This window comes from Oryctolagus cuniculus, chromosome 11 (assembly GCF_964237555.1).
Source record: "Oryctolagus cuniculus chromosome 11, mOryCun1.1, whole genome shotgun sequence".
NCBI lineage: Eukaryota > Metazoa > Chordata > Mammalia > Lagomorpha > Leporidae > Oryctolagus > Oryctolagus cuniculus.
In genome coordinates, this window is record NC_091442.1 from 55,309,193 (window position 1) to 55,324,531 (window position 15,339).

Sequence of the window (15,339 nt, forward strand, 5' to 3'; positions counted from 1 at the left end):
CGCTGAGGGGGATGAAGCCGTGGTCTTAGTAATGTGGGCGCCCCCAGGGATCGTGGTGAAGCCGGCAGGGTCTAACTGTGTCCTCGCCCTGGCGCCCTGGCCCTGGCACGAGGCTGCTGCTCTGAAAGGAGTGCCACCGTCACAGGCGTGGCCGCCGCTCCTCCCTGCACGCAGCTGTGCTGTGAGCCGCGCCGGCTCCTGAGTGTCCATGGCTTTTCCTTTATTAAGCCCTGCAGCAGAGAGCTCCGAGATGATGGATGTATTTAAAAAGCTGCATATTTTTAGAAGTCGAGAAAATGCACGGCTGCTTCCTTGCTGGAAGGTGGGACAGTGGCTAGAGCCGCCTGGCTGACTGTGACTGGAATGGCCGCGGCTAGGGGAGGCCCTGGGCCTGCTCAGTTGTGTGCAGGCAGATGGCCGGTGACTGCGGCTCCCTGGGTGGATGAGTCCCTTCACCGTTCGGATCGGACAGAGCTCACGCCGTGCTGCGTGGTTTTCCGTGCAGCAAGTCCAGGCTGCCCGTTCCTTCTAACAGCTGTGCACTCAGCACCCTCTGGCGATACACGGCCACCCCGGGCTGGAGGGGGCCGCCCAGGGCCGGGTACGAGAGGCGGGATGTCCGGGGTGTCTTGCAGAGTGTGCATGTGAGGGTCTGGAAGAACGAGGTGACATTTGTGAGAGGCAGGGGACAGAGCAGGTCACGGAAGGCACCCTGAGTGAGCCTGGGGGAGGAGACACAGGTGCTGGCGCCTGGGGCCGGGGACCAGGTACACAGCAGAGGCATCGGCTGAAAGGTTTTCGTGTGGGAGAGGGAAGCTGGTTTTCTGTAGAAGAAACTCTGGGAGCGGCTGGAGCAGGGCTGTGTGCAGACGTGTGGCCCAGGAGGAGGCGTGGCTTTGGGGCTAGAGCCCAGTGGGAAGTCCTTGAGGAGAGGGCCCCAGTGGGATGGACGCAGGGCATGGGGAGAGGAAGGGCTTGGCGTGAGGGATGTCGGTGCCTCTCTTCTGCCTGGTTGAGAGCTTTGGACAGGGCACAGGTGGTGGCACCATGGGTTAAACTGCCACTTGGGACACCCGCGTCTTGTATCCGAGCACCTGCCTCCACCTTGGCCTCCAATTCACCTTTCTGCTCTTGTGCCTGGGAAGGCAGCGGATGACGGCTCAAGTGCTGAGTCCCTGCTGTCCATGTGGGAGACCCGGATGGACTGTCTGGCTCCTGGCTTCTGGCCATCCCAGCCCCAGCTGTTGCAGGCATTTAGGGAGTGAGCCAGCAGGTAGAAGAAGAGCCTGTCTCTTTCTCTATTGCACTGCCTTTCAAACTAATAAGAAGGAATAAATAAACGTATTTTTAAAAAGCATAGACTAGGAGTATTGTGGCACAGTGGGTTAAGCCACCGCCTGCAATGCTGGCATTCCACATGGTCGCTGGTTCAAGTCCTCTGATCCAGATCCAACTCTGTGCTGTTGTGCCTGGGAAAGCAGGGAAAGATGGCCTGAGTACTTAGTAGGCCCCTGCACCCACATGGGCGACCCAGATGAAGTTCCTGGCTTCAGCCTGGCCTCGCCTTGCCCCTGTGGCCATTTGCAGAGTGAATCAACAGGTGCAAGATCTCTACCTCTCTTGCTGTTTCTCCCTCTCTGTCACTCTGCCTTTCAAATAAATAACTGTATGTGTGTGTGTGTGTGTGTGTGTGTGTGTAAGCGTAGGCTACGAGAGTCAGAGACCTGGATTTGAACCCCTGTGTGAACTTGGATGCGTGCCGTAACTTTCCCCTTTCAGCCTTAGTGTTCACATCTGTTACGTGGGGTCACGATGTCTGGCTCACACATGGGAAACGAGCCTCGGGCTTGGCAAGCCTGCAGTAGATGGCAGTGTACACCCACAGACCCGGGTCACTACCGTCTATGTGGGGGAGGAAGTGGAGGAGTCACGGCAGCCGTGATGTTAAGGGGGACTGGACAGCTGAGGAGACCCAGAGTCACCATGATGAGTCGTATAGAGAGAATAAAATTAACTGTGGGCACGGACGTCGCCCCCACCCAGGGCAGAGCTGGAGCTCCAGCGCCCGTGGGCCGCACCGCACCGCCCTCTGGTGGCCGCTGAGGTGGCTCCCAGCCCGCCCGGCCCGGCCATCCTCCGCCCCCGCCCCGCCCTCCCCGTGGAGCGGAGCGGCCCGTGTGTAACGCCTCGTTTCTCTCCCTTCTCTGGTCCACAGGGCTGCCCCTATTTGTCCAGCGCACAGTGGCCCGAACCATTGTTTTACAGGAGATTATCGGCAAAGGCCGCTTTGGGGAGGTGTGGCGCGGCCGCTGGCGGGGCGGCGACGTGGCTGTGAAAATCTTCTCTTCCCGCGAAGAGCGCTCCTGGTTCCGGGAGGCTGAGATCTACCAGACGGTCATGCTACGCCACGAGAACATCCTGGGCTTCATCGCCGCCGACAACAAAGGTGAGGCGGGGAGGCGGGGCCCACCCCAGGCCCGGAGCTGTGTCATCTGCAGGGGAGGCGGGGCCCACCCCAGGCCCGGAGCCGTGTTGTCTGCGGCCCCATGGGGCAGTGCCCACCCGAGACCTGGAGCTGTATTGTCTGTGGAAAGCTGACCCAGAAACTCGCGTGGTTGCCACCAACATACAGCCATTAGCCAGACCCGCCAGACCCACCGCCATGCCCGGCTGGCTTCTCCCTAGCCCCGTTTTTCCAAGATTTACTTGTGTATTTATTTGAAAGACACAGAGTGGGGGGTGCCTTCTGTCCGCCGACTTGCTCCTCAGTTGCATTCAATAGCCAGGACTAGGCCAGGTTGAAGCCAGGGGCCAGGCGCTCCATCTGGGTCCCCGGCGTGGGTGCAGGGGCCAAGCACTTGGGTGATTGGAAGTGGGGCAGCAGGGACTTAGGCGGCACAGGTAGCTCAGGCGCTGCGCCATGCCTGTGGCCTCGATTTCCTTCCTTCACACGCCCCCAAACCCCACCCTGGGGTGGCCCACGTTGGGGCCCTGATAGGTTTATCCTGACAGTCATCACAGTGAGGAACTGCGTCCTCACCCCTGCCAAGAAAGGGGAACCACAGAGCCACGTGATCCACGTTCTGTGGCGTCACCAGCATCCGGGACACTTCCGTAGTGCAGGCGCCACGGGAGAAGGAAGCCCTGCCTGGCCGCCTGGCCCCAGGGCGTCCCCAGGGCATCCTTTGGCCTGGCCCTGTGGTCCCTTACCGCCCCCTCCTCTCTCCTTTCTTGGTGTGTGCCTAGGCCCTCCCTGTCTGGGGGCCTTGCAGGCTAGCAGAGACCCCCGACACCCACCCCACCCCCCGCGCAGGAGGTGAGCAGCAGTGCCCAGGTGGCGAGAGCTGCTCAGGCAGGGAAAGCCGGCCGGCAGGGCACTGCCCACGTGCAGCGGTGACTTGTCACGGCTGGGGCCCGGCGACGGACTGTAGGAGCAGCAGGCCGAGGCCAGCTCTACAGGGCCTTTTGGAGGGCTCTGTGCTCTGTTCCGAAGATAGCGGGCAGTGGCTTGAGTCTGAGTCCTTGCTTAGTAGCAGTTAGTGACTGCCGGGGGCCGGGCCCTCTGCCAACCGCTCAGGTTGTAACACACGAGAGCCAGGCTCCAGGGTGTGGAGGGCAGGAGCCCGTGAGGGACCAGGTGCGTGTTTTCAGCCGCGCTTCTGGAGGGGGGACCCGGCCTGCATGGGGTACCGAGGACCCGTCTCTCTTCCTCGTCCCTAGCACGAATGGCCGCGGATGTCCCTCGATGGAGAGCGTCGGAGTGGGCTTTGCTGCCTGTGGGCCAGCCGCTCCCTTTCAGATGGGGACAGATCATGAAGCATCAGAAGACGCCTTGCCTCTTTCTTTTTTAGATTTATTTATTTGTTCGAGAGGTAGTTACAGACAGGAGAAGGGTGGGGGTCTTCCAACCGCTGGTTCACTCCCCAGTTGGCTGCAATGGCTAGAGCTGCGCTGATCCGAAGCCAGGAGCCAGGAGCTTCCTCCAGGTCTCCCACATGGGTGCAGGGGCCCAAGCACCTGGGCCATCTTCCACTGCTTTCCCAGGCTATAGCAAAGAGCTGGATTGGAAATGGAGCAGCCGGGACTCGAACCAGCACCCATATGGGATGTCAGCACTGCAGGCGGCGGCTTTACCCGCTATGTCACAGCACTGGCCCCCGCTTTTTTTTTTTTTTTTTTTGACAGGCAGAGTGGACAGTGAGAGAGAGAGACAGAGAGAAAGGTCTTCCTTTGCCGTTGGTTCACCCTCCAATGGCCGCCGCGGCCGGCGCGCTGCGGCCGGCGCACCGCGCTGAGCCAGGTGCTTTTCCTGGTCTCCCATGGGGTGCAGGGACCAAGCACCTGGGCCATCCTCCACTGCACTCCCTGGCCACAGCAGAGGACTGGCCTGGAAGAGTGGCAACCGGGACAGAATCTGGCGCCCCGACCGGGACTAGAACCCGGTGTGCCGGCGCCGCTAGGCGGAGGATTAGCCTAGTGAGCCGCGGCGCTGGCCCCGCTTTCCCTTTCAACTTGTGCTGGGTGGGCCCCTGGTTGTGATCAGAGAAGCCCTGTAGCCGCTTCCTATGTTAATTCTGGCAGCTGTGCCTGGAGGGCTCTGGCTGTGGAAGCCCACGCAAGGGCCGGAGCAGGCAGAAGGTCAGACCCCTTGGCTCTTGTCTTGTTCCCGTGGTACCTGGAGCGTGGTGTACTGGTGCCTGCGGCAGCCGGGGCTCAGAAGTGCTCGGTCCCTGTTCCAGCCTCACCTGTGACGCATCAAGTTGATTAGATCACTGGCACCTGGTGTTTCCTTTTCACCCTGTGCCCTCTTCCCTGTCCCCTCCCCCTGCCTGTCCCCACTGCCCACATCTGAGACAGGAGCCGGCATCTCCAGGCAGCCTGAGCAGTGCGCTGGGCTCTGGCACAGTGGAGTATAGCAGGGTGGGGGGCCTGCCCTGCTCTCACGGGGAGCCCACAGCCACCGCTGGGCAGGAGCGCCAGACTGTGGAAAGGCGTTGCGGTGGGGTGCAGTGGCAGCCTGAGAGGCCTCCGAGGGTTGTGGAGCAGCTGCAGGTGCAGCCCTGGACACCTGGGAGCCAGGCTGGTCAGGCTGCGGGGTGTTGCTTGCTGTCTCCTGGACTGCTGACAGCGGGGTGCTGTTAGAATCCCACAGCCTGGCTGGCCTGCGGCCATGATGGGGTGCCGTCCCCTGTCGTTGCTCAAGACGGCAGCCGGTGCCCATGGCAGACGAACCGGGCGCGGAGGTGTCAGGAGGCATGCAGGGGAGGTGGCAGCGCGGCACAGGTCCTTCCCTCCCATCTCGCACCTTCTCCAGCATGGGCCTGTGTCGTCCGCAGATAACGGCACGTGGACGCAGCTGTGGCTGGTTTCCGATTACCACGAGCATGGCTCGCTGTTCGATTACCTGAACCGGTACACGGTGACCATCGAGGGCATGATCAAGCTGGCCCTGTCGGCTGCTAGTGGGCTGGCGCACCTGCACATGGAGATCGTGGGGACCCAAGGTGAGCGCACCCCCCTCCACGTGCCCTGGCCCCTCGGCGGGGCTGCACTGGAGGACACAGACCTCTAGCCTCGCAACAGCTCTGTGGGTGGTGTCGGCTCTGGTCACAGAGGCGGGGCTGGTTGAGCGGGGCGACAGACTCTGCAGGCCACGGTAGGAAGCCAGCATGGAAGCTGGATCCTGTCACCAGCCTGTGCGTGGTGGCAGCAGGCGCATTCATGCAGGGAGGCGAGGATAGCAGTGGGGCGGTCACGTGCTGCTCCTCGTCCCACCCCAGGAGGGCCGTTGCCATCTTGTAACGCCTGACCCACGCCCGCTGCTCTCCTGCCAGGGAAGCCGGGGATTGCTCACCGGGACTTGAAGTCCAAGAACATCCTGGTGAAGAAGAACGGCATGTGTGCCATCGCAGACCTGGGCCTGGCCGTGCGCCATGACGCCGTCACCGACACCATCGACATTGCCCCCAACCAGAGGGTGGGCACCAAGCGGTAGGATGTCCCCCGCACCCCGGCCTTCCCCCTTCCCGGCCACGGGGCTGTCGGTGGTCCTGAGGGCGGGGAGTGAGCGGAGAATGTGGAGCCAGCTCTGGAGGTGGGGTAGGCACAGGGGCTGGGGGCGGGAGGAAGGTGCCGTGCTCCACAGGGCGGCTGGCCAGAGGCCCCTGAGAAGCCGGGCTCGGCGGGCCGGGCCGGGTGGAAGTTGGGGAGCCCTTGAGGGTGTGAGCCAGCTTCCCACCTCATCCACAGTGACATAAAGAGGAGGGGCCTCTGAGTACAGACTGACTTGGGAGGTGGAACTGGGACTGCCTTTTTTTTTTTTAAATATTTATTTGAGAGGCAGGGGCAGAGAGGGGTCTTCCATCTGCTGCTTCACTCCCCCGGTGGCTGCAATTGCCGGGGCTGCGCCGATCTGAAGCCAGGAGCTGCTTCCAGGTCTCCCACGCAGGAGCAGGGGCCCAAGGACTTGGGCCATCTTCTGCTGCTTTCCCAGGCCACAGCAGGGGGCTGGATTGGAAGTAGAGCAGCCGAGACTTGAACTGATGCCCATATGGGATGCCGGCGCTGCAGGCCAGGGCTTTAACACCACAGCGCCGGCCCGGTTCTGTGTTTTGCTCATAGGTTTCACTTGAGAAGCAGAGACAGAGCTCCCAAGTGCACAAAACAAACCAGGCTGAAGCAGGAGCCAGGAATTCAGTGCAGCTCTCCCACGTGAGTGGCTGGAGCCAGGCTCCTGGAGCCATCGCTGGTGACTCCCAGGGTGTGCATTAGCAGGAAGCTGCTGTCGTGAGCCTGAGCTGCAAGTCCAGCCCCGGCGCTCTGGTGTGGGACCTGGGCAGCTTAACTGCTAGGCTGGATGCCTGCCCCAGATAAACAACATCTCGATGTGTAAGAAGCAGAGAGACACAGCGGCTGGGGCTTGGCGCGGCTGTTCAGTCACCGCTCAAGTCAGGTCGCCATCGCCCCGGATCATGGTGCCTGGATCCTGCTGCGTGCACCCCGGGCAGCAGTGGCGACGGCTCCCGCCACTCCCAGAAGAGACCTGGAGTGGCTGCTGACCTCCTGGCTCCAGCCTGGCCCAGCCCAGCTGCTGGGAGCATGTGGGGAGCGAATCAGCAGGTGGAACATTCTCTCTGGCTCTTCCAAAATAAATCAGAGATACACCTGAGACGAGGGCGGCACCAGCAGAGCTGTGCTGGGGCGCTGAGATCTGAGTCCAAAACAAGGAAGCTGCAGTAACGAGAAGCACTCGGGCCAGCCCCAGCCCCCAGGGCCCGCCCGGTGCGCAGGGGCCCCGAGCCTTTGCTTTGGGGAGGAAGTTGTGACCGTGTCTCCTTGGCTGCCGCAGGTACATGGCCCCGGAAGTACTGGACGAAACCATCAACATGAAGCACTTTGATTCGTTCAAGTGTGCCGACATCTATGCCCTCGGGCTGGTGTACTGGGAGATTGCCCGACGGTGCAACTCTGGAGGTATCTTTCTGTTCCTTCCCTGGCCACAGGAGCTGCCTGAATGCGCCTCTGTCCTGCGCCGCCCCCTCGTCCCCTCTTCTCTCCTTTCTTTCCCTTCGCTTTCCTGCTTCCTCCGATTGATTAATTAGAAAGTTGGAGTGACAGAGAGAGAGGAGAGACAGGGAACTTCCCCCTGCTGGTCCACTCCCCCAGGTGGCCGCAACAGTCAGGGCCAGGCCAGGGGAATCCAGGAGCTTCTTCCGGGTCTCCCACGTGGGTGCAGGGGCCCAGACACTTGGGCCATCCTCAGCTGCTTGCCCAGGCATGTTAGCAGGGAGCTGGATCGGAAGTGCAGCGGCAGGACCTGAACTGGTGCCCATAGGGGATGCCGGCATCACTGGCAGAGGCTTCCTCTGCTATACCACAGCGCTGGCCCTGTGCCCCCATTTCTTATCTTTTTTTATTATTATTTTTTTTTTTAAGATTTATTTATTTACAAGGAAGAGTTACAGACAGAGACACCCGGAGAGCCGCTCACTTCCCAGATGGCCACAATGGCCTGGGCTGGGCCAGGCTGGAGCCAGGAGCTTCCTCTAGGCCTCCCACACGGGTGGCAGGACCTAGGTACCAGGGCCATCTGCTGCTGCTTTCCTGGCGCATTAACAGGGAGCTGGATCGGAGGTGGAGCATCGAGGGCTCAAACCTGGTGCTCACATGGGATACCGGCATCTCAGGCAGTGGCCTAACCCGCTGTGCCACAACGCCGGCCCCACCCCTTTCTTTTTATACCCTGTCGGGTGGTTGGTGCCAGAGCCTGAGTCACACGTGGGACTCATCCAAGCGTCGGGGCTGTTGGAGGCAGCTGCGGGAGGGAAGTGTTTGCTCTGCGGAGCCCCCTGGTGAATAGTGTTTCGTGTCGTGCTGACCTGGAGGCTTTGGTTAAGCGTCAGAGAGACAGAGGCACAGACACAGACAGAGCTCCCCATCTGCTGGCTCGCTCCCCAGAGGCCTGCAACAGCCGAGGCTGCGCCAGGCCAGGGCTGATGCCAGGAGCCAGGAGCTCCGTCCTGGTGTCCCACAGGTGAGGCAGGAGCCAGGAGCTCCGTCCTGGTGTCCCACAGGTGAGGCAGGAGCCAGGAACTCCATCCAGGTGTCCCCCATGGCAGGCAGGAGCTCAGTCGCTTGAGCCATCAGCTCTGTCCCCCCGAGTGGCAGGAATCGGGTGCCAGGAGCCAGGGCCCTGTATGAGACCCCAGGGCTCTCATGGAGGGTTGCCAGTGCTTAAGAGTGGCCAAATGCCCGCCCCTTGTTTGTCGTCATTCCGTGCGCAGAGGCAGGGTGGGGGGACAGCACAGGAGCCAAGCAGGGCTGGGGCTCTCCTCCCCGGCAGAGGCACTGCGTGCTGGCGCGCTGGCTCTCGGGCCACAATGCTGGGGAAGCCTGGCGTTTCGTTCCCAGGGTTAGCAGTGGTCCTTTTGGTGTGGGCGTTGAGGCCACCCCATGGGCTGCCTCATCCAACATCAGTGTGGATCCAAGTCCCAGTGCTCTGCTTCTGACCCAGCTGGATGCTGACGCGAATGCTTGAGCCCCTGCGCCCATGCGGCAGCCCCAGCCTGGCCCAGCCCCAACTGTTGGAAGCGTTTGGGGAGTGACCCAGCATGTGGAAGATCGGTTTTCTTCCTCTCTCTCTCTCTCTCTCTCTCTCTCTCTCTCCCTCCCTCCCTCCCTCCCTTTCTCTCCCTCCCCCCCCCTTCCCCTTGCCTTCTTCCCCCCACTTCTGTTACTCTGCCTTATAAATAAAAAATAAAATTTAAAAAGAAGGGACCGACACCGTGGTGCCTGCAGTGCCAGCATCCTATGTGGGTACCAGTTCAAGTCCTGGCTGCTCCACTTCTGATTCAGCTCCTTGCTCATGTGCCTGGGAAGGCGGTGGAAGATGGCCCAAGTGCTTGGGTCACTGTGCCCACGTGGGAGATCCTGGCTTTGGTTTGGCCCAGTCCCGGTCATTGGAGCCATTTGGAGAGTGAATCAGTGGATGGAAGATCTCTCTCGCTTGCTTTCTCTCCCTCCTTCTCTCTGTAACTGTGCCTTTCAAATAAATAAATAAATATAATTTTTAAAGATTTATTTTATTTTGTTGAAAGAGTTACAAAGAGAGAGGGAGAATCTCCCATCTACTGGTTCACTCCCCAAGTGGCCACAACGGCCAGGGCTGGGCCAGACCACAGCCAAGAGCTTCTTCTTGGTCTCCTACGTGGGTGCAGGGGCCCCAGCACTTGAGCCATCTTCTACTGCTTTACCAGGTGCATTAGCAGGGAGCTGGATCAGAAGTGGAGCAGCCAGGACTCAAACCAGCACCCGTATGGGATGCCTGCATCGTAGGCAGTGCTTATACCCACTGTGCAACAATGCTGGCCCCATAAAGCTTTTAAAAAAAATTTATGAAGAAGTGAAACTTTCCCTAATTCTTTGTTTGTTACCAAGACTTTAGCTTGAAAAGGGAAAGCAAGAAAAATACATGATTCTGTGTTATTTTTCAGAATAATGAGTTCATTTCTAGCATCCTGCGATGCTGACAGGTCTCTCTTTTTAGAATCGTTGTGAACTGGTGGATTTAAAAATATTTGTTACTGTCAGAGTTATTAGTCTTACTGTTGCCTGAGAGTTCTCATCTCTTCCCAGCAGGGAGTTCTTGAAGTGGAGCCTTTTAAGGTGATCTGGTAGTCTTTTTCTTTTTTCTCATTATTTGAGAGGCAGACAGTTTCCATTCTCTGATTCGCTCCCCCAAAAGCCCACCAGGGCTGGGACTGGAGCCAGGAACTCGCTTCAGGCTTCCCAGGTGGGTGACAGGAACCCAGCTACCTGAGCCATCACCTGCCGCCTCCCGGGGTCTGCATTAGCAGGAAGCTGGAGCTGGGGGCCGGAGCTGGCAGTCGGACGCAGGGATGCAGGTGTCTTTAAACACACACACACACGCGTCTTTTTTTTTTTTTTTTTTAAGATTTATTTATTTATTTGAACAGGAGAGTTACAGAGAGGCAGAGGAAGGGAGGGAAGAAGGGGGAGAGAGAGAGAGAGGTCTCCCACCCGCTCGTTCACTCTCCAGATGGCCACAATGACCAGGGCTGAGCCAGCCTGAAGATGGGTGCCGAGAACTCCATCCAAGTCTCCAACATTGTTGTCCAGGGCCCAAGCACTTGGCCCATCCTCCACTGCCTTCCCAGGCGCGTTAGCAGGGCGCTGGATCAGAAGGGCACAGCCGGGACTCAAACTGGTACCCGCGCGGGGTGCCGGTTAATGCACCGTGACACAGGGCCGGCCCCGTTCTCAGTACTCCGTGTTTCTGGTCGCATAGCCAGGGCCAGCCCGCTTCGTAGAGCCCAAGTTGGTGTTCACAGATGCCAATGTGCATGCCGATGTGCATGATTCTTGAGTGAGCTCCTCCTCCCGCTGGGAACTCAGGCACACCTCCTCTCTCCTGCAGGAGTCCACGAGGAGTATCAGCTGCCGTATTACGACTTGGTGCCGTCCGACCCCTCCATCGAGGAGATGCGGAAGGTTGTTTGTGACCAGAAGCTACGTCCCAATGTCCCCAACTGGTGGCAGAGCTACGAGGTAGGAAGCCTGCCCTGCCCATGGGGCTTTTCTGAGGGCGTCAGGTGCAGCAGCCGGCCAGCCGCATCCCTGGAATCCAAAGCTTGGTGGTGGCTGACACGCCGCCGCGCCCCCGGCAGCGGTCAGGGTGTAGGACGTAGCAACACCAGCAGGCTGTGCTGGAGGTGCATGTGAGACCTGAGTGAGTGCTGTCTGCACCCGGGTCCCCTCCCCAAGTTTCCTTAGCACGGAGCTGGAGCTGCAAATGTTCAGATCTGAAGCACTTGGGTTCTGGGTTCCATGCTGCTGCCTGCCGGGCCTTCAGAGGTGACCGCCCTCCCAGGACGCAGATCAGCGAGTGGTGCCTGGAGCTGCAGGGCTGGCTGGAGCAGGAGGGAGGCGCGGGGGGGCTGCCTGTGAGGAAGGGGCCACCCTGCAGTCTGTGAGTGGGAGCTGGGGTTCGGCTGGACAGCGTGGGGGAGGTGGCAGGCAGAATGGCGAGGGGACAGCGTTTGCTGGAAATCATTTATGACGTAGACAGGCATTCTGGGCTCCGAGTCGCTTCGGGGCAGGGTTTCCTGGCCACGTGCACGTGGGTCTCCAGGCTGTCTGTGGCTCAGCTTTACTTTGTACCAGCTTTTTCCGGAAGTGGGTTGTCACTGCAGTGCCCAGCACGCAGATTTGAGCGTGGGGGAATGATTACCGCAGTCCAGGTAACGCACCTGCCCGGCACCCGGGTGCCTTTTGCGTGCGGTGAGAACTTAGGGTTCCAGAAGACAGCCCCGCATGGGTAGCTATGACTTTTAGAGGGAGCTGCCGCTAGAGGGCACGTGTGCACTGGCGAAGGAAACCCCCGCGTTCGCTCCGTGGCGGGAACAGAGCCGCACGCGTCTGTTCTGCTGCGGCCGCAGGAGCTGCCGCCGGCTGGGGCTGGCTGTGGGCCGGGAGCGCTGAGGGCCGGTGGGTCTCTTGCAGGCGCTGCGGGTGATGGGCAAGATGATGCGGGAGTGTTGGTACGCCAACGGTGCGGCGCGCCTCACCGCCCTGCGCATCAAGAAGACGCTGTCCCAGCTCAGCGTGCAGGAGGATGTGAAGATCTAGCCTGCTGCCGCCCCCACGCAGCCCCGTGGTGAGCGCACGATGGAGGCCTACCTCTCGTTTCTGCCCAGTCCTCCGCGGCCAGGAGGCCTGGCCCGCGCGCGGGACAGAGCCCGGGAGACTCGCCGACTCCCACGATGGGTTTGAGACACAGACACCTTTTCTATTTACCTCCTGATGGCGTGGAGACTCAGAGCGGATCGCGCGCTGCTTGTAGTGGGCGGTCCCGCCGACTCTGGTGCCCCTGGCGCGCGGCCAGGAGGGGCCGCAGGAGCGGGCTCGCTGCCAGCGCTGGGGTGCCCCAGGGCGGCTCCAAGGAGCTTGGAGTGCAGCGCTGAGCCACGCGCTCCCCGCCTCACCCGCACGGACATGGGGGGAGGGGCAGGGGGACCGCCGCCGGGCCGGGGGCTGCCGCCTGTTTGTCCAGCCGTGCGCGCCTGTGCCGAGGTGCGCCCTCCGTGGTGTGTGTGTGTCTGTCTGTCTGTGTGCGCACTCACCTGCTTCAGCTTCCTGTGCGCGTGCAGGTCAGGTGTGTGCCCGTCTGCTGTCTCTGCGTGCCGGTGCCTCTGTTCCCCAGTGCGCAGCATCTGGTGTCCCCGGGGCCCCTTCCCAGGAGGCCCCTCCCCCCCGAGGCCCGCCCCCCACATCCACGCAGCTCCCCTCCTCCATTCCAGTCTCCCGGAACCAAAGCTGGCCCAGTTGTCCACGGCAGGAGAGGTTTTCGGGTCAAAATTGGGAGCAGGATGGGCAAGGGGAGTCTTGGGCACTGCGCTCAGCAGCGGCACAGGGCATCAGGGCGTGGACCAGCCCCAGGCCCCGCCCTCAGCGTCGAGGACAGGCCCCCCCGGGGGGGGGGGCTTTGAAGCTGGGTCGCAGGACTCCGATCGGAATGTCGCATCTGCCCTGTCCCAGATTCTGGAATCAGCAGTGTACATTTTTGGTGGTGGTGGGTTCAGGGTGGGGAGCCAGTGGGGGTGGGCGGGAGGTGTCGGGCTGCGTGGGGCTCTGCCCTGGGCCGTCTGGGCAGTGGGGGAGGGCGGCTGAGGTCTGCACCTGCTGCAGGGACCCTGGCCGGGGAGCAGCCCGAGGCGAACGTGTTCTTTAACCAGAGTAGAGTATTGAATGATCTCTAGAAACGGTTGTGGGTGGTGACTCGGTCAGCGTATCTAGGTATATAATAACTTTGAAGCCATAACTTTTAACTGGAGTGGTTTGATTTATTTTATTTTATTTTATTTTATTGGGAGGGTCTGGATTTTAACTTTTTTTAAATATTGTTCAGTTTTTGTAAAAGGAGAACCATCTCTGTGTGATGATTACCTCTCAATCTATTTGTTTTTAAAGAAATCCCTACAAAAACAATCACACACAAAAAAAGATGATTCTGTGATCTAACGCACATAGCTCAATCACACTGGAAACGTCTGTCCTTGAACCTGAGCCTGTCCACTCAGCCCTGGGGGAGCCTCCTCATGCGGGGAGGGGTCGCGTCCCTGCTGCGTCCGGTTCCCTGTGTGCCTCTGCCCTGCTGCGCCCCCTGCAGGCGGTTACTGAGCATGCGTGTCCCGCCCGGCCGGCCCGGGGAAGCCCGGGAATGCGACTTCGAGGGCCACGGCCTGGCCCTACTGCTCCTGACGCTCCGGTGGCGGTGGCGCCGGCTCCAGTGTTGAGACCACTGAAGAAAAGCGGGTTCTGCCCCCGCCTGCAGCGAGACCCCCAGATCCCCAGTCTGCTCTGAGCCCCTCCCTGGCCCCCGGGAGGGGCCGTGTGCAGCCTCAGCGCGCCCCTGCCTCCAGCCCAGCAAGTCTCTGCCAAAGCCTCCCCTCGGCCTCCCACGCTCCTGGCCGTTCTATTTATAATTTCCCCCTGTGTTGCTTTCCTTGCGTTAAAGGAGATCTTTCCCCTAACTTTTTGGGCCGATTTACTGGCCACGGACTGACTGCCCTGGATTACCAGTTGCATCACCTGGGGTGGGGGCGACGTGCTCACCCCCCATCACCGACCCCCCTCCTCCGTGCGGGAGACCCTCTGTGGCGGACTGCTCCGCCCCGAGCCACACAGCCAGCCTCTGGGAACCTGCCAACTCGCAGCCGCCATGACTCCCGAGCCGCCGGTCCGCCACTTCTGTCCTGCACGGCTGGGGAAGGCTGAGCAGGTCTGAGGAAGTCCCACGCCTGGCCCTCACCGTTCTTGACACTCGGCCGGAGGTGGGGAGACGCTAAAGCCGCGCTGGTGCGCCAGGTGCGCGGCCCCGGGGGCCGCCTGCACCTTCGGATTCGGGGTTCACAGACCAAGTCCAAGCCCGTTCTCGGTAGGGGCACCCTCGAGGCTCCCCCCCGCCCTGAAACGGCACTCTCGGTACTTCTGTTTGTTTTTGTACATTTTATTAGAAAGGACTGTAAAATAGCCACTTAGACACTTTACCTCTTCAGTATGCAAATGTAAATAAATTGTAATATAGGAAATCTTTTGTTTTAATATAAGAATGAGCCTGTCCAGTTTCTGCTGTACATTATTAAAAGTTTTATTCACAGAGCTCCTCTCGTGCCAGCTGTCTTACGTCTGCAGAGTGATGGCCCAGCCTTTGGGGGTGGGGGGCTGGGGTGGGCAGAGGGGGAGGCCACCCCTTCCTCCCAACGGCCAGGGTCCGGGCAGCCTTGATCCCTCGGAGACTCAACCCCGTAAGCTCCGGAAGCTGAAGCGCCGTGTGTGTCCCAGTGACCCGGTCAGCTGCTACCGGTCCACTTGCCCTTGCGTCCTGGCTGCAGTGCTGTCGACAAAGTGGCAGAAGCCCAGGAACCTGGCTGACATGCCACTGTGGCTGCATCCCCTTGGGATCTGCGCACCTGCTCCTCCGGAGACACCAAGAAGGTGGTTTGTAGTGACTGTCCACCCGGTCAGGGAGGAGGCCCCCTTCTAATCGGGCACCTCACCAGGGTCTGGCCTGCGAGTGGCAGGTTCAGCCTCAGCACCGGGGAAGTAAGGCCGGCAGCACTGCCGGTGCCCCTGGAGGGGGCCCCCTGTCATCGCTGTAGGGCCCCGGGACACAGGAGACACAGGAGCCAATTTGAGTGGCTTCTCACTGGGGTCTTCATTTCGCACCTCTTTGACTTCCGTCCCCCACGCCACGTGTCGTGATCTTCGCAGTCCTGCATGCTTGCCAAATACAACCAAAGCCAGATGCACGGTAGCCGA

General features: G+C 60.6%; 1 protein-coding gene across 4 annotated transcripts in view; it reads left to right on the forward strand.

Moving 5' to 3' along the window:
* ACVR1B (activin A receptor type 1B) overlaps positions 1 to 14,679 on the forward strand; it is a 38,253-nt gene extending 23,574 nt beyond the window's left edge. For 3 of the 4 annotated variants that reach the window (XM_070051451.1, XM_070051452.1, XM_070051453.1), the window contains 7 exons: positions 2,216 to 2,446; positions 5,337 to 5,504; positions 5,835 to 5,991; positions 6,622 to 6,711; positions 7,349 to 7,473; positions 10,937 to 11,067; positions 12,022 to 14,679. In XM_070051451.1, coding sequence (XP_069907552.1) covers positions 2,216 to 2,446; positions 5,337 to 5,504; positions 5,835 to 5,991; positions 6,622 to 6,711; positions 7,349 to 7,473; positions 10,937 to 11,067; positions 12,022 to 12,147 — 1,028 coding nt within the window. In that variant the 3' untranslated portion in view covers positions 12,148 to 14,679. The remainder of the gene's footprint in view (positions 1 to 2,215; positions 2,447 to 5,336; positions 5,505 to 5,834; positions 5,992 to 6,621; positions 6,712 to 7,348; positions 7,474 to 10,936; positions 11,068 to 12,021) is intronic. The other variant, XM_051845500.2, reaches the window with a different exon arrangement.
* The last annotated feature ends 660 nt before the right edge of the window (positions 14,680 to 15,339 follow it).